Here is a 22,597-nt window from a genome sequence, read left to right as displayed (position 1 = left end):
TGGAAGACATCTTATTCAGCTATGAGTGATCACCAAAGGAGAAGACGACCCATTAGAAATGTCTCCAGAAACTTAACTTCCTAGGTCATCAGCAGATGTTGATTTGGCACTCAGTTAATAGCATTATTATGCACTCAAACTTCCCTAACTGAATTTATGAACTTTTCCCCATGATTTGGGAGAGAACCATGTGGATGATTGCTCTGTCCAATGGTTACATGGTTAACAAGTCAAGGATTGGCTTTCAGAACATTAGCCCTGTTGTGAATGTAGCCACAGATCAATCACAGAAACTCCACAGCCATGATATGTAGTGGGAAAGGACTATATGCCAGGATACGGCCCCAAATGTCATCACGTGAAATTGCAGTGCAAAACTCCTGCAATTTTCTGAGTAAATGGGGTTGCAATGAATTTTTTCTAGAGACAACATGGAAATGAACACTAAACTTGCATTAAGTTCCACTAAATTTCCTGAAGTGGCTTTTATGTTGTGTCACGTAAAATGCAAAAATTAATAGGTAATGAAGTGCTGTGAACACAGAATGAAGTACCATGGCCTGATTGCAAACTAATACATAGTCATCTGCTCCAACATGTAGTTAATGGAGGACAATTCTACCAACAGTTGCAAGCTGTGACAGCTACCGGTAAATGGAAGCTAAATGCTGAGAGATAGTTTATCTATTATAGATGCTGGAGACGGATAAAATAGGCTTCAGTTCAAAACAGGATGCTAGACTAGATGGCCTGATACTGTCAGGCATGCCCAAACGTCTGAAAAATACATACACATTAACTGTAGAAGGACAAGCCATGTGTTTTAAATGACTACATTTTACTAGTGCTTTTTTTCTAAAAAAAATGTTTAGGGGTACTCTCATTTTCCTGCTCATATTGAAATACTGCTCTTAATGAGGTCAAACTTAGATTCACAAAATGTTTAGGGGTAATTAGTATTATTAGTATTAGTATTACTACTAGTACTACTACTAGTAGTAGTAGTAATACTAATACCGGAATTGGGACTTAGGAGACATGGGAATGTAAGCACATTTGCAGGTCTTAAATCAGTCTTTTAATTGTGTTACCGGAAAAATCCGAGGGCTCCCTTGGACAAAAAGTAAAGACACCAACCAGAGTAAATTGGAGCAAATCAGCAGTCTGTAGGCTTGGCCTTTATTGAACTGTTGCAACAGGGTGCTCCCCTCACTTGCAGGAGAGAGGAAAGACACAGAAAAATGGTGTGTAAGGCCTTATAAAAACTTTTGAAATTCCCATCATGTAGGTCAAGCCCACCCCCAGAAACATCATGCCTACATCACAGAAAGGAGGGGTTGAGGGAGGGGTGGTGGTGGTAACCTGAGTGTCCTGTCACCTGGCTGGTTCCCTTCTCCCCCTCCCCATGAGTCATTTTCAGAAGACAAAAGGTAGTCGCAGTTTCCTGCCCCCTGAGGGGGAATCCAATCACTGTTCTTTTGTTATAGTCCATGTTGAATCCACTCGTGTATGCAGTCCGTTGAGTTGTTGATGGTCTTCTGTCTGAGACCATCAGGGTTGGCATAGCAACTGGGCAGGGCTCCTGTGGATGTGCTGGTATGCTCAAGGGATTATGGTGGCCTGTATCAAACCTTCCCCATTTTGTAGTCTTTCCTTCATGGAGTAAAATAAAAGTGGAACAGTGCAAATCCGATGTATGGTTGATTTTCTATGAATTTATAACAGAAGCGTAGTGTATGTAGTGTGTGAGTGTGAGTGTGTGTGAAGTTTGTAGAAACTGAATGATTGGGGGGGGGGGTTTTCCTGCTACAGTTGCTTGCTTAAAATGTTTTTAATACAGATGTTTTACACAACAGCGGATTTGTATTGAATGAATATGGACAGGAACTGAAAGCTACAATATGTAAACATAAATTCAGAGTGACGGGAAATGGAGCTGATTCTTCCCTCTGCTAGCTGCCTCCACAGGAGCCGACAACATTATTTAAGCTACCTGAAACTGGACAGAATCTTTTCCATTTCAAAGCTCAAGGAGGGGGGAAGCCTTTTTGAACCTTCTCCGAGGTTTTTAATATTTGCAAAATGCTTAGGTGACATCATGGCTTATTCAGAAGCCACCCTCTGCTGAAAGCGGCGAGCATAGGATAGGAGGGAGGGAGGGAGGGAGGGAGGGAGGAGAGCAGGCAAGAAGATTTCCTAGACTGGCTTTTCTTTACCAGTGACAGATCCAACGGGGGTCTTTTGCAGGAATCTGCATTCATCACAGAAGGATGTCTCTTTTGCCTATTGTGGAATATGCTGGTAGGATTTGGCTCTCACACCCTTCCTGGGTATTCCTTTAATGATAATAAAATGTAAAGAAATACCTGTGCACGGGCCCAGTTTGACCAGGCATAACCATTAAATTGGACAGCTGTGTTTAGGGGAGGTATACTTCAGAATACAGATCTTGGAGACAGATAGCAGGGAGAGCCTTGCTGGTGGCATCAAACTGGTCACTGCTGGCTCCAAAAACCAGGGCAGAGGCATGGAGAGGGAGATGCTGAGGGAAACCCATGTGCTTCGTTCCTCCCCATGACACCATGTACATTCAGCCAGGCTTATTTCCTGACTGGCTTTTGACTCACAGTCTAGAGGACCAGAAAGACATTGTTCTAACCCTGAAAGTTCTTGCAACCTTTAAAAAAACACCCCTATGAATCAATTCTGCTTGTACACGCACACAAATTAGCCAAGTTTCAATGAGGTAAGAATGGGGACTGCAGGGCACAGGCAATGTGCCTGCTCTTTTCACAAATGAAGCCCAAGCGTCTTAGGCACTCGGTGTTCTTCCATTTTAATTCATACTTGGGGTCCAAAATCACACAGCATCGGGAACTGATTGGTTCTGTCCTTCCATCCCAGTTTCTGAAAATGAGAAACACAAATTTGTCTGAATTGCATGCTATCAGGGGAATCCAGTATATGGGGCAGGATCATGAACTTGGGAGCAGGGGTGGTAAGCAGATGCTGGCCTCAACTTTTTTGTGTGGGATAACTAGTCTCATATAACCAACATGCTTAAGTCTAATTAATGCATGAATGGGTTAATGCCACAGACAGAGAGAAAGCTGCCCTGTCAGACTTAGCTAGGTCATTCTCCCTCACTTTGATAAGGAGGGAATCAAGCCCATTGCTGTTCCCCTTCAGTTTATCTGAGAAACTCAGTGTGTAAAGAGGTCTGAGCTGATTGATCTTACAAGCCATTCTTGTGTTCCTATACCAATAATTTAGAAACTTTCACCACTGAAACAAAGCCCAGGTTTACAACCTGTGTTTTCTGACTGCTGTATGGAAAAGTACATGAATCTGACCTTTGGAGAGTTTGGGAAGATCTGCTACCATATTCTAAGAGGAGAGGTACTCAGAGGAGGAAAATGGTTCGGCTTTAGCTGTCAAGTTTGGAGGGGGGAGACGTTGCTAGTGCACTATAAGCACTAGGGAGCAGATCTAACTGTAGCTAATGCACATAGTAAACAGGGGTGGACGAGGAGTCATTGCAAATCAGTGCTATGATATGGTAGAGAATTTTCAACTCAATAATGCTACTCACGTGTAGGAATGATTTTTGAAGTCTTGCCACATCCACTTTCTTTCAGCCTCTATGTAAGTCAGTCCAATCCAAGTGTTCTCGCTTATCTGCAGTTCATCTTTCAGAAAGTCCTCATAGAAAATGAAAATAACATGAATTTGCAGTTCTCTAGCCATATAATATTTGCAAAATTGCACATATTAGGCAAGTGTTCACAGAAATGAATATATTAGTGAAAGTAACACACTCAATTATATTTTATTTATTCCTTAGATAGAATTACCTGTTCATTTTCACTGTCAATCACTATTAGATCTGCACCTAGGGCTTGGCAGAAACTTCTAGCTGTATTCTGTTGCATTTTTTCTGTGGAATAGTAGTAGCATTTTTCCTGAAACTTCTCCCAGTCATCTGCACACTTTGGAAAGCCTGCAATATATGGAAATGTTGATTAATGCTACCCAGCATGAATATATCTTAGATGTTTTGCTGGTCAAAGGATGTTATTGTGCCTGGAGTCATACACTACCATAATTGCCAATAAACACACGTTTCAAAACCAGTCCCTTTGCCTTATCCTGATGGTGTGTGTGTGAAATATCATCACCTAAGGGCGAACCATAAAAATCTGGGTTCAGTTAACGGAGAAAGATGTGATCTGTGATTTGACTTTGGCTGTGTGTGCTGGGGAGATATGTGAAAAAAACATGTAATTCCAAGAGGATCTCTTTTACCATTTGGGGTGTGTGTGTGTGTGTGTGTGTGTGAGAGAGAGAGAGAGAGAGAGAGAGAGAAACTTCTCATCTCTCTTGCTCCAGCATTCCATCCCCTCCTCTCTGTGTGTCCCTCTTGATCTCTGTCTTTGTTCTCACCCTGCCTCCTCACAGGGACTCCATTTTCCTCCCCCTAGTCTCTCAAACTGCTCCTCCTTTCCCTCATATTCTCTCTTGTCAGTTTTCTTTCTTTTCAGCTGCTGATTTGAGCCTTGAAAAGCAATGTTATTAGTTTGTGGTTGCCAGACCTCTTTATTCACTGAATCCAGCAAATGTTAGAATTTAATCAAGTTAGGCTAACTGCCTGGGTGAGGGGCCATTCAGATAACAAAAGAAAAGTCATGGGCCATTAAGAGAATAAAGGAAAGAGGGCTCTGTGTCCAATGGCAAATGGGAGGGCTCCTCCTTCAGCTCTCCGATAGATAGAAGGGCAAAGCCTGAGTTTGAGGGCAGAGTTTGCTGCTATGTGAACTAGAAGCTGGAGAAAAAGCTGCAGGCTGGAAAGGCAGAGAGTGGGCCATAGTTGATTTCTGCTTCAATCCAAGGCTGCAGCTATGGGAGAAGCAAGAACTTTTTGGGGTGTTGATACTGTGAACCCCTCCATCATAGGCTCAGGTTGCATATATGGGTAAATATATCATAAAGACACCACAGTCTCTGCTGTGCCTCATTTCCAGAAGGAAACATCTGAAACCCCTGGAATCCAGGCACTTCTCAGAGATTGGAGTGGTGTGCAACAATACATATAAGCTGAAAGAGGAATACATACAGCTGAATACATAGAGCTGAAAGAGGAAGTGGGACAGAGTGTCGCTCTCTCTACTTCCTCCTTCAGCACTATGTACTTCTGGGGGTGGGGCAAGTGGAACTACACAGAAGTAATATCCAGAAGATTTTACCTTCTTCAGATCTGAACTTACATCTAAGACATGCCATTATGAGAGTAGCTGTTGTTATGATCAAGGAGCAGAGCAACAGAACTGAGAAGATCATGAAGGGTTTCCTGCCAAAGGGTCCCCACTTGCCGTCCTCAGATGTAAACAGTGCTGCAAATAAAGAAGAATAAACCTGGAAGCTCAAGGAGGACCACAGGATTTCAGGAGCAGGACTATTGAGAATAAAGAAGGCTTCCCTCAGAGAATCATGGCCTCTTTGATTTGTTAAGGGTTCTCTTCAGAGAGCTACAATTCCCAGGATTCACAGGGAAGAGGGATTGGCTAGTCTCCCTTCCATCCAGGTTTCCCTCTTCCCCCCTGCCAAAATACAGCAAGCGTTCCATGCCTACTGAGCATGCTCATTCTGGGTTTCAAAATATTTTTTGTCCTTCTGGAAAACCTTGAGGTTTCCCCAAAGCTTCTGATACCTCCCTCTTGTGTGTGGACGGTGCCATTTTAGCTACATGAGACTCCTCTGAATTTTGGAAACGGAAGGAATGAGAACAACAACAATGTTCATGTGGTCCTCCAATACATCAGAGCCCAAAGCGGGACAGGGAAGTAGATGAAAAGTGTAACTGGTGTCTGAATTGGGCAGCAAAGGCTTTTTAAAGTCTAAAGAGGAAGGGGGATATTATTTGTGCTCCTCTTCAGACTGCAGTACAATAGAGAGACTAAAAACATTTATTTGTGCCATTTGTGGAAGTATGTTAACTCTTTTCACCTGGTTCTCTTTCCTCTCCCTTCTCTGGTAGCCTTCTCAGCCGGACGCCAGAAAACCCGATGTACTCATATTCCTGTGCAGCATTCTCATATCCCTGCTGGTCCCAAACCACTGATTCTAGAGACAGAAAAGGTGGTTGTTGTTTTTTTAAAGAGATTGCCTACTTGGCTCTCCGTTGTGACTTTCCAGATTTCATGGTCTTGCTACCCACTGGAAGTTGGCACGTCCAGCTTTGTCACTCATTGTGGAATAGTATATCATTCAAAGAGCCAAAACTGGGGCAAAAGAAGCTTATTAGCAAATGTAAATATTAAGAATGCGTGTGCTGATAGCAAGTAAGAGGCTAACATGTTAATGTGACCATGCTGCAACTGCTGCAGCAACTGTGACTGTTTATTGCAATCTTTCTAAACAGCCTCCCAAGACTGGATAACTGTGGCAGCATGATCTAGTCCTAATGAGTATAGAGTATAGAATATAGAGGAGAATTACTAGAGTATAGAGGAGTAATGAGTATAGAGGAGAATTACAGTTAGGAATGATAACCTTGTTAGATCACTCACATAGGGAATTGTGTGCTTTATATGTGATGTGGACACAACAGCAGCAGAACTAGAACAGCCTTTTGAGAATTTCCCGTTCTCCTCCCTTCCTGCTTCCTTCCACTGCCACCCTGATTTACCTGCGCTTCCAGGTTCTGACTCTGAGGAAACTTCAGCATTCTGAGAAAATTTGTCTGAAAGAATGTCATTCTGGTAATCTTCATTCCAATAGTCTTCATTCTGATAGCCGTCATCCATGATGGGTTTGATTCTTCTCCTCTAATGCCTCTCAGAGCAGATAAGCTCAGTAACCGGATGCTTGTGCTTGCTGTCTATCACTATCAGCTTCCTTTCTATCTAACAAACCACAGAAATGTCAGGCGCTTGCCCCACTCCTAATGCTCAGGAAGGGGAGTGCAACTGTCATGGCTGAATGTAGCAAAGCAGGATGGGATGGTCCTAGCTAATTATGGCCGAACTGTGAAAGAGACTGAAGCTGATTCATTACAGAAGGTTCAGACAACTATGAGTGGGCTCTTAATGAAAGAGCAAGTGATGAGGCTTCATGTTATTTGAGAAAAGAAAGGGACCGCAAAACAAAGGTTCACATTATCATAAGAAATGTCTGGAGGTGTCTGAAAGAAGGTTGACCACCCAGGTATCTGCCAAAAATTTTATTTGCCCTAACACTAACAAGACACACACTCCACCTGTGCACAGCATTTTTCTGGAAAAGTAATTTCATTGGTATTATTTTCCTTGCTGTTGTTGTTTTTAAGTATTTGTTTTTTATCTTATTGATTTACATTGAGAAATTATCCACAGTGTCCCACAGGGCTCCATTTTGTCACCCATTTGTTCAACAATGGGCTGGGTGTGTGGGTGGGTGTGCAGGAGGTGGTGGTCCTATAAACTGAAATAAAATCCAGACAAGACAGAGGTCCATTTTATTTATCAGATCTCTCTTCTGCTAGGTTTCAGGGTGGTTTGCAAAATAAATACATGCAATTATAAAACAACCACAAAACAGGAAACAGGAAAAAACAGCTTCATATATAAAACAATTAAAAACAATTGCGTACATACAAGTAGTTTAAATAGCTTTAATACAGATGAAGACTTGGATAAAGCTTGTTGGAAGAGGAAGATAAATGTCTGTGCCAAGTTGTTGAGTCTAGGAAGTGAGCCCCCTTGTGTACTGGGATGGGCACTCCTCTACAAAGGGCAAGTTTGTAATTTTGGGGTGCTCTGTGGGACAGTGGTATGCAACAGAGCCTTCTCTGTGGTGACCTCTTGACTATTGGAATCCCTACCTTTTAGATGTGTGCATGGCACCATCTGCTTATATTTAAAAGGCATACTAAGATGTGATGTTGGAAATAGAAGTTTGGGGAAGAGATTCTTCCTCTCTCCTCGCAGAGATAGGCCGATTGCTACAAAGCACATTAAAACTTAGTTAGATTCTGCATCTGCCTTCATCCACCTTTAAACAAATGTTCTCCACAAAAATACTCAGGCTAGAATAAATCACAGACACCTTGTTTTATAAATAAATAAAGATTTTACTTACAAATTTTCAGTAGTTACAGTAAACAACTTTCTATCCATTGGAAGTAAAAATAAAGAAGAAAAATGGTTCCAAACAATTTAAAAGAAAAAGAATGCGGTTTCATTACAAAAGGATCATACAGTCTTTGTGTTAAGAAAGACATGCAGGCTGTGTAAATCTCCTAGCTAGGAAAATTTACTTGCATGTATATTTTGTTGAGCTGGGAGCCATGCATAGCTACCAGCTTCTTCCAGGAAAGAGAGTATATAGGTACAACTGAGGTATGTAGAGAACTGGTCTTAACTGACCAACTAACTATGGGCTTTGGGTTGTGTATGCAGAAACCTGTTCAGTTGATGGAGCACAATTAAAGCTGTTTGAAATTATCACAAAGAAAAGCTACATGCAAGAACTAAACACATTAGGGTTAAAAACTACCATGTGCATTAGGTAATACAAGACAGACATGTTGAATTGTGGTGTATTGTCAAACCAAAGAAATGACAGCTGATATTCTGACCAAGCCAGTACCTAGAGACATTTCTGAAAACCTTCAAGTCAAGATGGGACTCTGAGTGGGTCGTTAATTGTGCATGCAATTGCTACATTTGCTTGAGAGGCAGTTTGTGGGATAACCAGCCTCATATAAACAGCATGCCTGAGTCTAATTAGTATTTGAATTGGTTTCTAGGATTCTAACAAGACACACCTTTTAACCCAAGCTTTGGGGAATACTTGGTTGGTTGTCTCACCTTGCAGTTGTTGATTTTTAATACAATGGAAACAATTCATGAAGTACTGTTAGGAAATAGAGCGCATGTTTTCACAGCAGTGACACATCTGTTTGACTGGTGTATGTCCTTGCTACAAGTCGCTTTTGCTTTTCTTCTGTATTTGCTTTGTACAATTATCTTTTTTAAAAATTTGTTTCTATGGAATAAAAATAAAGCAAATCATTTCAGTGGGGTGAAAGTGGAGACCGCAGAACGCAGGTCACCTCCTTGTCCCTTTCACAGACAGATAGATGGAGCTTATCACAGGGAATGTTGTTCCACTTGCCCTTTGAGGCTTCACCTGAAGTAAGAACACAATGGGTTTTATAATTATATTTGTCGGTAAGTTGAATGTTATCTGGCGTCTCCCAGTTTCTGAAAAAGATAAAACAGCCTGAGTCACACATACCAGCAGGGGGATGAGAGGGGACAGAGCTTGAAGTTGGGAAAGAAACAGCTGCTGGCCTCGAATTTTCTGCAGATTCTGAGCAGCAGGATCAACTGCAGGTGACTGCAATCCTAGGAACACTTTGCCCAGGAGGAAATCTCCCTTAAACACAGTGGTACTGACTTCTAAATAAAGATGCCTAAGATTGTGGTACATGTGAAGAAGAGAACATCACATTGATCAAAGAGGATGGTGCTACTTTCACACAGCCAGTCCCAGACCAAACATCAAACATACTTGCCATTTATATTGAAGTACTGTGTATGGCTCTGGTGGCAGCAGGATCTATATTCTTCCTTCTCCATCCAAGTTTCCTGCTATGCCCTTCATGCTTTTATCTACCACCTATAAAATCTAATCAAGTAGCTGCTGTTTAGATTAAAGACCAGGGGTGAGGAATAGGATATAACTAGGGGGTTGAATCCTTATCTCCTCCACCCACAGGCCAAGTGTGACAGGTGGGTAGGGCTGGACGCCTGTCAATCACCTGGCATCACAATGACATCATATGACCCATTGTTGGACACTAAAACCCTGACAATCAGCTGATCAAAGCACCACATACAGCACAGGGATACTGGCCCAGTCCCATTTTTATCGCTCCACACCTGATGGAAGAAGGAGAATTAACATGGGAGGCTTTTGGCCAAGCTGGCACTCTATGTAACATCCACCTCCATACGGACCATATATACACTGGTCACATCAACACCCTACATTTAATTCTTTGCCATGGGTGCTGACAGCTGTTAGGAGACACTTAATACACCACAACTCCCAGGATTCTCTGGGTGAATCAATGACTGATAAAGTATAAGAGTGCTTTAAAGGTTTGGTTTGGTGTGAATATGTTGTTTCCTGTCCGTATTATGGGAAACACACTTCCAAATTTTTACTGCTGAAATTCTTAAAGCTTTCTGAGCCGCAGTCTCAATGTGTAAAGATAAAGGATGATGCATTGAGGAATTCTACTCACTCAAAGGTCAACTCTGTACCATCCACCCATTGCCACCCTGGTACACCCTCTGCATAACGCAAGCCAATCCACAGATTCTTCGTGGAATCCATTTTATAAATTAGAAAATCCTACACAAAATGAAAACAGAATCAAATTACTCCTTACCTGCTGCCCAATATTTTTGCCAAGCACTTTTGCATGTTCTTTTCAGTAATATATTCATTTATATACACTGATTATCCTAGTATATAGTTTTGTACACATTACAAGGATTGCATTGCAAAATTCAGAGAAATGCAAATCTTAAAGGATGACAGCACTTTGGTTCACATATTGTTTCAGGAAGTGTGAATTTGGTTCACATATTGTTTCAGAAAGTGTGAATTCAATCAAATTTCTCTCCTGTCTATACTTAAGTCTCAACTTCAGATCAGGGCATAGGGCTGGCTTTTATGGGAAAGCAGTTCTCTGCCATCTGTTGTTTGCCTGCTTGCAGTAATTTCTACCTAGCAAGGAGAGGATGTCCTATGCAACAGTCTCTGAATCTCCACATCTTAGATGAGAGAGTCAGGACAGGAGAGACTCACCTGTTCCATTTTGTTGTCAATTATCATCAGATCTGCACCCAGCCATCGGCAGAAGCTTCTGACCTCACCCCAATTTCCTGTTTTTATGGGAAAGTAGTAGCATTTCTCCTGAAATGCTACCCATTCATCTGGACACACTGAAAAGCCTGCAAGATAAGGAGCCTTAAACAATATATCCCACAGCAAGTGCATCCAAAATGTTCCACTGGTCATTCATCCGATATTTCTATGACTGGTGTCACATACTCCATGAACATTCAGCAAATGATACAATATCTAGGAGTTTTTAATCATATGATAGTTAATCACATGATAGTGTGACAGCAGAGACATGGGGACCTGCTCCCTTTTGGAAATCCAAAAGGGGTATTTAGGTTTCCCATTCAACCCACATACCCCACTGACCTTAAGATGGTGTGCCGCTTTCCTCACAACTTTCACCATAATGAGAAAGAAGTCAAGAAAGACATCAGTGCAAGTATTTCAGCTTACCAGGTAGAAAAATCTCCCCTCTCCTCCCCCTGCACAATGTTCTGGGGTTCTTACAGCCCTCCAGATAGGATTTCTGATTTTCTCATATATTGTGAAGTGAGTTGCAGTAAGTATCAGCTAATCAGCAATGATTTTAAACTGATGCATTTCAACAGTGTGATTCAGCTGCAAAAAAAAAAAGGGGGGGGGGAAGGCTAAGACAATCTTCAGCCTCATTAACATGCCTATAGTTTCCAAGTCATGGGAATTCATAATCCCACTTTATTCTGCACTAGTCAGACCTCATCTGGATAACCATGTCCAAGAAGGCTGTAGAGACAATAAAATGGGTTCAGTGAGGACCACTGGCTAATGAAGATACAGTGGTACCTCGGGTTAAGAACTTAATTTGTTCTGGAGGTCCGTTCTTAACCTGAAACTGTTCTTAACCTGATGCACCACTTTAGCTAATTGGGCCTCCTGCTGCCGCCGCGCCGCTGGAGCACAATTTCTGTTCTCATCCTGAAGCAAAGTTCTTAACCTGAGGTACTATTTCTGGGTTAGCGGAGTCTGTAACCTGAAGCGTCTGTAACACAAGGTATTACTGAATTTAGGGATGTAGAAAATAAATAAATAAATGAAGAAAAGAAGGTGTAAACTAAGAACTGGGTATATTCATCCTGGTTTGATTTGGTTAATTTGGGGGATTGGTGGGGGAAATGTGGCACTCTTCCAATACCTGAAGGGCTGTCACACAGAAGCTAATTTTCTGCTGCCTCAGCAAGCGGGACCAGATCTAGTGAGCTGAAATTACAGGAGGAAAGGTTTTGGCTGAACAACAGGAAAGCATTCTGGATGGTAAGAGTAGTTTGGCAGTGGAACCAGCTTCCAAGGGCGGTGGTGGGCTCTCCCCCATTGTAGGTCTTCAGTTAGAGGCTGGAGAGTCATCTGCTATGGATGTTCTAACTCTGGATGTCCTGAGTTGAGTAGAAGGAGGTGGCCTGAGGCCTTCATTCACTCTATGATTCTATGGGAGGTGGCCTGAGGCCTTCATTCACTCTATGATTCTATGTCTATTTTGTCCTCAGATTTCTGTAGCTGAATGCAGGTTGTCAATGTATACTTTTAAGAAAGGAATCGTGTGTGTGTGTGTGTGTGTGTGTGTGTGTGTTGGAGTTTTTAGACATTTAAAACGTAACATGGCTGTATGCAATTGGCATTTCTTAAATAAAATGAATTGAGAGGTGTTAGATATTTAAAAGATGGGTGCATGTGTGCCATGCTTTAAACGTGCATCATGCTTTAAGCTTCACAGAAGTAATAACCAAAAAAAGTTTAGCCTTCTCCAGATATGGACTTACATCTAACAGATGTCATCACGAAAGCAGCTTTCACCATGATAAGGGAGCAGAGCAGCAGAAGTGAGAAGATGCTGACGGGTTTCCTGACGAAAGGTCCCCACTTGTCATCCTCAAATGTATACAGTGCTGCAAATAAAGAAGAGTAAGCCACCTAGAAGCTGTAGGAGCGTCAGAAAATTTCAGGAACTAGAAATCTTGCAGGTAAGCAAGAGGCATTAGCACAGTTCAAGGACAAATTCCAGCCAGGAAAAGCAATCAAGGATGTTAAAAAGCAGGGACTGTGGCCTGGGGAGGAAGCATGACTCCGTGAGTGTCCTGAGGGCCGGGCCACATTTGACCCCCAGGCTTTAGGTTCACCACCCATTTTAAGGGATTACAGTTTGAATTGAAAAAGTCTGATTCTGTCAGGCTGCTGCCAGCAACTCCCATGGCCGGTTTACCCAAGAACATATAAAGAAGGCAAGGAATGTTCTTGCCATCCGCTTTTTATTCAGTATTTACAGAGAGAGGCTTTAGAACCCAGCCTCTTGGGTAATGGTGTTGTCCCAAGTGAATCTCCACACCCCCCCCATCTCTTCCACTTCCTTATTCGTCATCCTCATCACCTCTACAGGTGCTGACAAGTGCTTTTGAGCTCTGGCTCTCCTACTTTCAAGGCTCGACGGGTTCTGGGTGTGTGTGTGTGGAATGCTTTCTAAAGACACTGAGTCCATCTGCTGTCACCCTCTTGGTACTTCCTCCTCCTCCTCCTCCTCCTCCTCTCCCATTATTTCTCAACTTTCCCCCTCATCTGCCTCTGAGCTATGACCTCCCTCAAATCCCTGTTGTAATTCTAAACAGTCCTCCTCTTCTCTGGAAGGGTCAGGCTAGGGAGGCAGTCTGCACCATTCCTCCTCTGCCCAGTCCCTGACAGTTTCATATATTGCACAAGCATATTCCCAGAGTTTTCCAAGCACATTAGAAAAGTTCGTAATATCATTTGTCAAGTTCATTGAATGTTTCACCTGTCTCTGCTTTCCCTCTGTTGTCTGGTAGCCTTCTCATCTGTATGCCAGAAAACCCGATGTACTCATATTCTGGCTCAGCATTCTCACATCCCTGGTCCAAAATCATTGAGTCTACAGAGAGGAAAGAGCACTTTTAAGAGACTGTCTGCTTTGTGACTTTCTGGATGAAAGGGTCTTGCTGCACCCTGAATGGGTGCACATCCAGCCCTCTCTTTCTACAGTGCACAGGTAAGAAACTGTAACACAAACCAATGAGAATATAGCCCTTTTGGTGGCTTCTGTGGGTTAAACCACAGAGCCTAGGACTTGCTGATCAGAAGGTTAGCAGTTCAAATCCCCGCGATGGGGTGAGCTCCCGTTGCTCGGTCCCTGCTCCTGCCAACCTAGCAGTTCGTAAGCACATCAAAGTGCAAGTAGATAAATAGGTACCGCTCCGGCAGGAAGGTAAACAGCGTTTCTGTGCGCTGCTCTGGTTCGCCAGAAGTGGCTTAGTCATGCTGGCCACATGATGCAAGAAAAAGATTTTTGGTACCTATAATGACAGGGTCCCCTGACCAGAACCCCCTTGACATGATGTTATATCTCCTTGCAGACACAGATAAGTATGTGACCTGGCGGGTAGCACTTTTTGCAACTGCTGCTAGGAAAATTAGAGCAAATTATATAGCCAAGGTAGCCATTAACTGTAAAGGAGATGAATTTATTTGATCCCATCTATCTACCTCAGGCTATGCTCTATCTTTGTCACCAAACTCTGAGTATAAATTGCACACTGTATTAATTGATACTGTTTTTAACATTAGTGACCATGTGATGATTTTAGCTTATGAATTTTATTGTTTAATGTTTTTATTTGTACATTGGGGTACTTTTATAGCTTTGTTTAGAGTACGTAATGTTTTAATAATACAAATGTTTTAAGTCTTTTTTTTACCAATTCAGTATAATTTCTTTTAATTGTCAAATAGTTCTGTGTACATTGCGGCAGCCTTTGGCTATGTGCAATAAAACTGACTGAGACTGAGACTGAGACTGGACCTAATGGTCAGGGCTCCCTTTACCTTTACCTTTTTTCCTACATTTATAACATTTATGTATTGCATTTTATTAAGAGTGTATTAGTACTGTATAGGCAATACTAGGGCTACCTTCTGGAGCCTCCTGGTTTGAGTGAAATGTCTTTGGGGGATAGTGAGACATAAGCCTTAGAGAACGTGAATCAACTAGTAATATGGTTGCTTTAATCAAGTTTCTTTCCCCACCCCCATCACTAGTCCTGACCAATGTTTCAGGTCAGCCTCTTCACTTTGGCAAATATTTCTCCCCAAATTCAGTTTAATGTATTGATTTACTTTTTGGAGGTACCAAGAGATTCCAGATATACTAAACTGCTCCTTTTCCAGTCAATTTGATGGCTGCTGACTAGTAGTCTCCCTATAGACATTGCTTCTAACTTTTGCCCACTGTGGGACAGGGGTCCCACCATCCAGCCCTCACTCTTGAAAATTGAGCCCTTTGGAACACATATCTAAAAATTGAGAAAAAAAGTTTCGATATATAAGAGCTGACACTTTTTAGCAGATATACATTTTAAGAAAGTTTATACAGCAAGCCAAACGTTAGCAAAAAGCAGCTGACATTAACTAAACTGTAGTGAAAAATGTGACTGTTTCTTACAATGTTCCCACAATAACCTCCTAGTTCTGCAGCAAGAAATTTTATTGCTCTTGGAGAACTGTGGCTACATGGCATAGTGCATAGAGTTGCAAATTTCACTTCGGAATAAGACACCTTCCCTAGGTAAGGGCACCTCCTTTATTTTGCTTCTGTTGTGTGAACATAACACCTTATTACAGAACCAGAGCAACCCTTTGAGAATTTCTTCTCATTCTCCCCGTTACCTGCTTTTGTAGGTTCAAACTCCGAGTGCACTTCCTCAGTGTGGGATATTTTCTCTGACACATTGTCATTGTAGTATTCTTCATTCTGATAGCCGTCATCCATGGTAAGTTAAGGCTGCTCCAAGTCAGAGTTCTTGGGGCAGATGCAACACAGCCACTTGTGCTTCCTTTCTGTCACTATCAGCTTCTATCTAGGAAGCCACAAATGAGTCAGGCCCCTAAATGCCCACCCCTAGCACCACCTCGCTGCTTGGGGTAGGGGAAAGTCTTCTTGTTTACTTGGTAAAAGCCAAGGGAAAGCACAATTTGTGTTCTGTTTTCCCCCCCTTGTGCACCTCCCTTGCAACGATGCTGTGGACACTTTAAAGCATTGCAGTTCTGCAACTACGTAGCACTTAAAATGTAACATGCCTTACTTTGGTTCAGAATGTGTCCCTGCTGTCACAGTCACTTCTCTGCTGGGAGAAAAGTTGTGTGGTCTCCTAAAGCTATATGGATGTGCTTTGCACTTAAGTTCCTGTTTCCACAAGCCAAACACCTCCTCAGAAGTGGCTCTTATTAGATGGAAGGCAGTTTACAATTTAGTTGTTACAATCACCATCAAGTCATTTGTATCACGAGTTGCACCTCCTACCTACTCAGCATCTGATTACAGGAAAAGCTCAATTTGTTCCAAGATAAGTTTCCAGCTTTTAGTGGTGAATAAAAGCCATCCTATGCACCCTTATCAGTAGATCAAAAGACCATGAGCAAAAACTCTGTTAACACTGGTAGAAGTCTGCAATCCTATGTAGGCTTTAGTAAGAATGCATAAAAGTGGTTATTCGTTACGTTCCATGACTTGTAATCTTATTTAGTAATTTTCTAATGAACTGCATAGGGAGAGGAAGGAACTAGTACTACTGTACATCTGAGAGTGATCAAGCAGCATATACAAGAATCCACTCTTGGAATTGTAAGTACAGAATAATAGAATCATGGAATCAACTGTAACTTCTCCCACTTTTAAGAAGCATCAATTTGACGGTTTTTATCCAAAATGAGTTATGATGCAAGATACCACTTCTGGGGTGCTTCTGGAGGTAGCTGTATCACTGAAGGCTCAGGCAGCCTCAGTGGCTAGAGGTGCCTTTTACCAACTGTGGCTGGTTCAACAGCTGCAACCATTCCTAGACTGGGAAAGTGTGGCCACATTTCCTCAAGGCAATGGACTATGTGGGGCTTCCCTAGTCACTTGATCCAGAAGCTGCAGTTAGTGCAAAAATGCTACAGCCCTGTTGCTGCCAGGGGTGAGACTTTGTCAGCATACAACAGCTGTACTCAGGGATCTGCCCTGGTTGCTGATTTGCCACCAGGCCAGGTTCAATGTGTTACTATTAGTATATAAAGTCTTTAATAACTTGGGCCTAGTTTACCTGCAAGATCACCTTACCCCATATATGACATCAATACCAGGGAAGATTCTGGAGCAGATCATTAAGCAAACAGTCTGTGAGCACCTAGAAAGGAATGCTGTGATCACCAATAGTCAGCATGGATTTCTGAAAAATAAGTCATGTCAGACTAACCTGATCTCGTTTTTTGACAGAATTACAAGCCTGGTAGATGAAGGGAACGCAGTGGATGTAGCCTACCTTGATTTCAGCAAGGCATTTGACAAGGTGCCTCATGATATTCTTGTAAAGAAGCTGGTAAAATGTGGTCTTGACTATGCTACCACTCAGTGGATTTGTAACTGGCTGACTGACCGAACCCAAAGGGTGCTCATCAATGGTTCCTCTTCATCCTGGAGAAGAGTGACTAGTGGGGTGCCACAGGGTTCTGTCTTGGGCCCGGTCTTATTCAACATCTTTATCAACGACTTGGATGATGGACTCAAGGGCATCCTGATCAAATTTGCAGATGACACCAAATTGGGAGGGGTGGCTAACACCCCGGAGGACAGGATCACACTTCAAAACGACCTTGACAGATTAGAGAACTGGGCCAAAACAAACAAGATGAATTTTAACAGGGAGAAATGTAAAGTATTGCACTTGGGCAAAAAAAAATGAGAGGCACAAATACAAGATTGGGGACACCTGGCTTGAGAGCAGTACATGTGAAAAGGATCTAGGAGTCTTGGTTGACCACAAACTTGACATGAGCCAACAGTGTGACGCGGCAGCTAAAAAAGCCAATGCAATTCTGGGCTGCATCAATAGGAGTATAGCATCTAGATCAAGGGAAGTAATAGTGCCACTGTATTCTGCTCTGGTCAGACCTCACCTGGAGTACTGTGTCCAGTTCTGGGCACCACAGTTCAAGAAGGACACTGACAAACTGGAACGTGTCCAGAGGAGGGCAACCAAAATGGTCAAAGGCCTGGAAACGATGCCTTATGAGGAACGGCTAAGGGAGCTGGGCATGTTTAGCCTGGAGAAGAGGAGGTTAAGGGGTGATATGATAGCCATGTTCAAATATATAAAAGGATGTCACATAGAGGAGGGAGAAAGGTTGTTTTCTGCTGCTCCAGAGAAGCGGACACGGAGCAATGGATCCAAACTACAAGAAAGAAGATTCCACCTAAACATTAGGAAAAACTTCCTGACAGTAAGAGCTGTTCGACAGTGGAATTTGCTGCCAAGGAGTGTGGTGGAGTCTCCTTCTTTGGAGGTCTTTAAGCAGAGGCTTGACAACCATATGTCAGGAGTGCTCTGATGGTGTTTCCTGCTTGGCAGGGGGTTGGACTCGATGGCCCTTGTGGTCTCTTCCAACTCTATGATTCTATGATTCTATGTCCACTTGACCACTTCGAACTGAGGAACTGGCACTGTTACAGGTGCCACATAATACCCATTCTGCATTTGTAAAAATGGTATTTTAGTGTGGTAGCACCTATACTTTGGAACTCCCTTCCTATTGATACCAGGCAGGCACTTTTCAGCACCTGCTAAAACATTGTTTAGCGAAGTCTACCCAAATATCTAGAATGCTGTTGTGCTTTTTTGGTTTATTGCTGGTTTTAGTTTTTTGAATGTTTTAAATTGTTGTTTTAATTGTTATTACCAATAAATTTTATTGTTTTATTCTTTTTGTAAACCATTTTGAAGTTTTTTCCCCACTATCCAAAAATAAATTTTATGACAAAAAACAAATAAATTCACTTACATCTTTATAATAAAAACAAAGATATAAGCCCAACAATTCAATGCTATTTGGAAAGAATGTGAACACTATTACAGTCACACAAAATGGACTGTGCACAGAACAGGAACAACACACTAAATGAAGTTGAGAGAGAGACAGACAAAAACATCCTTAATGGATTACTTTATGGAATTTATTAACCAGGTAAACAATTCTTCAAAACCACTAGCATCTTCATTGTATGGAATGATTTGAAACTGACTGGTTTAGATGAGATTTCTGCAATAAAATATCTTTCAACAGTATATTCTTGGTATTTTAGTTAATTTATTTTACCATTTTTTAAAAAAGGAAAAGAGAGAGAAATCTTAGTTTGGGGGTGACATCACTTTCCTCTCTTCTCAGGGCAAACAGGAAACACTGTGAAGGACCAGTTATGCTGAGGGAAAGCCCTGTAAGAACAGCTCTTGGAATAACTATCAAAGGAGTCTTTACAACTCTTAGATATTTTCCTCAGGTGTGGAGACAAGTATTCAAAGAAGAAACATGGGCAGTGAACAGTGTATTTTACAGAAGCAGGTAAAGCTCTCACCGGTTCTGGAGTGTTTTACCCCTGCCCTTGAGCTTTTTACTTAAAGTGCTTCATTTGCAAGTCTGAGCCACTCTTAAGCAAACTGGTAATGTAATTTGTGGGTTTCACTTGATTTGCTAAGGCAGCTGCAGCTCATTCCTAGAGGCAAGACAGCAAGCAGACTGCAAAGTTAAATAATAACTGATAGGCACTAGGTAAGAAGCAGCAACAGAATGAGTAGAGACAATTTAGCTCATTCCAAAGCTGGCAGCCTAGCAATAACCTTTCATCCGTGCTTTTCTAGTGATAATGTCAGAGGGGTAACAACAAAACCAATACAACAGCATGAGAGGCATCTTTACATCAAATTACATAGCTCATATGCAAATCAGGACTGTGTTATCTCTTGGCTAGGAACGTGAACTGCATTCCCTCCTCAAGCCTTCGCCAAGAGTCAAGCAACAGAATTAAGGGTAGATTTCTGGAAACAGAATTGGTCCTGTGTAATCAGTACAAATGCTGTAGAAACATTTACCATCAGTATATGGGACACAGTCACTTGTTCCGATGCCACTTGGTTCTCCCTTACCATGCACCAAGCATGGTCAGGGTAGTTATTTTAGGATACTGTCAAAGTGTGTGTATATATGCATATACATATACATACACACACAAACAATCCAGATTAAATGAAATGAAGCAGTCAGCGGCCATCCAGGGCTTTGTCACGAGCTATTACTGACTCATCAAATTTTATCATGAGGGTGGTTCCCTTGTGCCAGTGGGCTGTCACCTTGGCAGGGAAGCCGCTGCAAGTGAGCATAGCCTCCACGATGCCAGCTGTGAAGGAAGCACAGTTGAGTGTGCTGTTCTCCTTGGGAACAGAAATGTAAGTATTGATAAGAGGCTCCTTCTCAATGATGTAGTAAGTCTTGTCATCGTCATTGGCTTGCTCCAGCTTGTCAGCCTCCTTCCCAAAGAGAGCCTTCCATACGGTAACCTTGATGAACAGGAGAATGTTGATGACCTTGGTTTCTCTCTTACCATTTTTCTCCCGCATCACCAACACATCCAGGATACGAGCACCCACCTGCTGACCTAGCTCAGAAAGTTTGTTCTGAAGCTCAGAAACAGAGTAGACCCTGTTCTGACAGTACTGCACAATCTCAGAAAACAATAATGAAAAGGCACTAAGGCTAACATCAGTCTTGGGTCGGGTGAGTGACCGTTCAAGGATAGCAGACTTTCCACGGGTAAAACGTGCGTCCATGATGCTATTAAGAAAGAAAATTAAAAGGGTAATAAGCACCTTTCTAAAATTCACACAACGGCATTTCAAATGGGGCACTACTTTATACAGCAACTTCTAAATGATATTTATTTTGCATGGGAGGACAGACATATAAGCTAGTACAAGGAAGTGGATAGGATGCTGAATCTGGGTATTGCCAGCCTAAGTTTAAATCCCCACTAGGTGACTTTGGGCTAGCCATCACCTCCCAGCCTAACATAATTCATGGATTTTTGTGAAGGTAAAATGTGAGAATTCCTATAAATGTATAACATTCAGATGCTTGGGAAAAGGATTCAGTAAAACCACAATATAACAATATATGCATATCTGCGGGGGGAAAACAACCAAAATAATGATGCTTGATCATCTTCTCTACAAAAAAGGGCTGAGTAGTTCATAGCTAGTAGTTCGTAGTTAGCCTAGCAGCCCCTGAAATGGTGACAGTGACTTACAAAGATAACAAACTTGAAACTCCAGGTTCCTTTAGTCTATGCCACAAATGGAAACTTATTATTGCAAGCCTCTTTTTATTCTATGTGAATTGAAGTTCTGTGAAAGGATTACCAAGGGATTCCTAGCACTCCTGCTAAACTGCAGTTCCCGGGGCTTCCTGTGGGAAAAGGCATGTCCGATAAGCCATATATCAAACCTGTTTACATTTATAAGCCAGATACGAGACACAACCCCACTTTGCACCACGAAAGCGCTGCACCTGGGACGCCACTAGGTCTTTAGATGGGACCTTCCCCCTCCCACTGTTTCTGCAAACCTGGAGGAATCACGGAGATTAAGAGGGGAAGGCAATAACAATAATGCTTCCTCTGCCTCCCCGCCAACTTTTACTGAGCCCAAATGCTCTTCATATCTCTTACCTACTGTGTGAAATTATCACTCTTTTGCAGCGATGTTCACCTTCCGCCTGTACGACAATCTTTACGGCTGCTGCAAAAGGGGAGGGTTTGAAACGAATGCGTTTAACGGAAGTGGCGAAGACTCGGAAGCGTCACCATGGCAACGAAACGGGGGCCTAGGTGGTCTTGCGACCATCGTTCCGTGAGAATGAGCTAAAACGGAGCGTTTCCTCGGAGCGCGAGTTGAACCTAAGGGAGTATTATAAGGCTGGTAATAACAGCCTGCGTGTCTTTACCAAACTGCAGAAGAAAACACGGCTTGGTAGAAGTTCAGCGGCAGAGGTTGTGGCTTGGAAGGTTGAGCGATCACCGTGGCAACCTGTCATGTACTCTATGGTTATCACACGATGAACGCCCGGCTGGATTTCCGGTCTCGTCTCTATGGCAAAAAGCAGTTATACGCATGCGCCCCTCATTTCCCTGTTTAAAGGGAAGAGTACTGGTGAGGTTGTGGTTAAGGCAGCTTTTCTCGCTGGTTAGAAAAAATGTAGAGAGGCATGGTGTGTGCTTTGTGCCCCTCTAGTGGCCAGCTGGCATTGCAGTGATTTCAGCGCGGGGTGCGGGAATAACAAAAATATAGAGAGAGTAGAGAGTCTTGTGGCATTTTAAAGAGGAACAAACGTATTCTGGCATAAGCATTCGTTCTTACTATGCCGTAGCACATTGGTTACAGTCTTTAAGGTGACTCAAAACTCTTAGGTTTTGCTGCATCAAACACACAGCTGACCTCTCTGGAAATGGTTGCAGTGGTTTTTAAGTTACAGATAGGTAGCCGTGTTGGTCTGCCATAGTCAAAACAAAAAAATTCCTTCCAGTAGCACCTTAAAGACCAACTAAGTTAGTTCTTGGTATGAGCTTTCGTGTGCAAGCACACTTCTTCAGATAGTGATAGTTTTTAAGTGATTGAAACACACAGTTACTTTGCATTCAGTAAGTGGAAGGAGCATCCATACTTTCTTAGGGTTGGCCATGTCTGGAACTTACAAAGTCTGAGGAAGGTGTTGAGTTTGTTGGCATCCGAGCCAGTCCCCTCCCAATTGTAGGCAGCTTTTCTGTCCTTCTAACTCCCAAAAGCTGTTTTTGGTTGGAAGC

General features: G+C 42.4%; 3 protein-coding genes across 6 annotated transcripts; all 3 read right to left on the bottom strand.

The window, feature by feature from the left end:
* Nucleotides 1-865: 865 nt before the first annotated feature.
* On the bottom strand, nucleotides 866-9,681 carry LOC308471302 (CD209 antigen-like protein C). Of its 2 annotated transcripts, XM_080995190.1 has the most exons (8): nucleotides 9,553-9,681; nucleotides 6,686-6,894; nucleotides 6,004-6,120; nucleotides 5,265-5,390; nucleotides 4,101-4,178; nucleotides 3,855-4,000; nucleotides 3,593-3,702; nucleotides 866-2,907 (listed from the first exon to the last, which is right to left on the bottom strand). In XM_080995190.1, the coding sequence occupies exons 2-8, from the start codon at nucleotides 6,801-6,803 to the stop codon at nucleotides 2,739-2,741; spliced, it is 864 nt and encodes a 287-aa protein (XP_080851316.1). In that variant the 5' UTR covers nucleotides 6,804-6,894; nucleotides 9,553-9,681; the 3' UTR covers nucleotides 866-2,738. The 2 variants fall into 2 exon arrangements, with proteins under 2 accessions (XP_080851316.1, XP_080851317.1); XM_080995191.1 differs by lacking the exons at nucleotides 4,101-4,178; nucleotides 9,553-9,681 and having other exon boundaries at nucleotides 6,686-7,423.
* LOC308471303 (C-type lectin domain family 6 member A-like) lies at nucleotides 9,016-16,860 on the bottom strand. Of its 2 annotated transcripts, XM_080995192.1 has the most exons (6): nucleotides 15,601-16,855; nucleotides 13,697-13,810; nucleotides 12,693-12,818; nucleotides 10,861-11,006; nucleotides 10,292-10,401; nucleotides 9,016-9,242 (listed from the first exon to the last, which is right to left on the bottom strand). In XM_080995192.1, the coding sequence occupies exons 1-6, from the start codon at nucleotides 15,701-15,703 to the stop codon at nucleotides 9,053-9,055; spliced, it is 789 nt and encodes a 262-aa protein (XP_080851318.1). In that variant the 5' UTR covers nucleotides 15,704-16,855; the 3' UTR covers nucleotides 9,016-9,052. The 2 variants fall into 2 exon arrangements, with proteins under 2 accessions (XP_080851318.1, XP_080851319.1); XM_080995193.1 differs by lacking the exon at nucleotides 13,697-13,810 and having other exon boundaries at nucleotides 15,601-16,860.
* Nucleotides 16,861-18,904: 2,044 nt separating this feature from the next.
* On the bottom strand, nucleotides 18,905-21,622 carry TRAPPC5 (trafficking protein particle complex subunit 5). Of its 2 annotated transcripts, none has more exons than XM_080996224.1 (2): nucleotides 21,467-21,622; nucleotides 18,905-20,574 (listed from the first exon to the last, which is right to left on the bottom strand). In XM_080996224.1, the coding sequence occupies exon 2, from the start codon at nucleotides 20,568-20,570 to the stop codon at nucleotides 20,004-20,006; it is 567 nt and encodes a 188-aa protein (XP_080852350.1). In that variant the 5' UTR covers nucleotides 20,571-20,574; nucleotides 21,467-21,622; the 3' UTR covers nucleotides 18,905-20,003. The 2 variants fall into 2 exon arrangements, with proteins under 2 accessions (XP_080852350.1, XP_080852351.1); XM_080996225.1 differs by having other exon boundaries at nucleotides 21,471-21,588.
* Nucleotides 21,623-22,597: the final 975 nt, after the last annotated feature.

The sequence above is a fragment of the Podarcis pityusensis genome (assembly GCF_964106645.2).
Source record: "Podarcis pityusensis genome assembly, chromosome: 2".
Lineage (NCBI taxonomy): Eukaryota > Metazoa > Chordata > Lepidosauria > Squamata > Lacertidae > Podarcis > Podarcis pityusensis.
Note: the sequence above shows the minus strand (reverse complement) of the source record. Positions and strands in the feature narration are given on the sequence as shown.

What these genes read in the sequence shown, in the direction of transcription:
- LOC308471302 (XM_080995190.1), bottom strand. Translation starts at nt 6,803, where the DNA reads ATGGATGACGGCTATCAGAATGAAGACTATTGGAATGAAGATTACCAG. An exon ending in GGGAGAGGAAAGAGAACCAG is followed by an intron (nt 5,391 to 6,003) that starts GTGAAAAGAGTT and finishes CTTTATTTGCAG; the next exon opens with CACTGTTTACATCTGAGGAC. An exon ending in TTCAAAAATCATTCCTACAC is followed by an intron (nt 2,908 to 3,592) that starts GTGAGTAGCATT and finishes TCTCATTTTCAG; the next exon opens with AAACTGGGATGGAAGGACAG.
- TRAPPC5 (XM_080996224.1), bottom strand. Translation starts at nt 20,570, where the DNA reads ATGGACGCACGTTTTACCCGTGGAAAGTCTGCTATCCTTGAACGGTCA.
- LOC308471303 (XM_080995192.1), bottom strand. Translation starts at nt 15,703, where the DNA reads ATGGATGACGGCTATCAGAATGAAGAATACTACAATGACAATGTGTCA. An exon ending in CAGAGGGAAAGCAGAGACAG is followed by an intron (nt 12,819 to 13,696) that starts GTGAAACATTCA and finishes CTTTATTTGCAG; the next exon opens with CACTGTATACATTTGAGGAT. An exon ending in TTGACAACAAAATGGAACAG is followed by an intron (nt 10,402 to 10,860) that starts GTGAGTCTCTCC and finishes CATTTTGTGTAG; the next exon opens with GATTTTCTAATTTATAAAAT.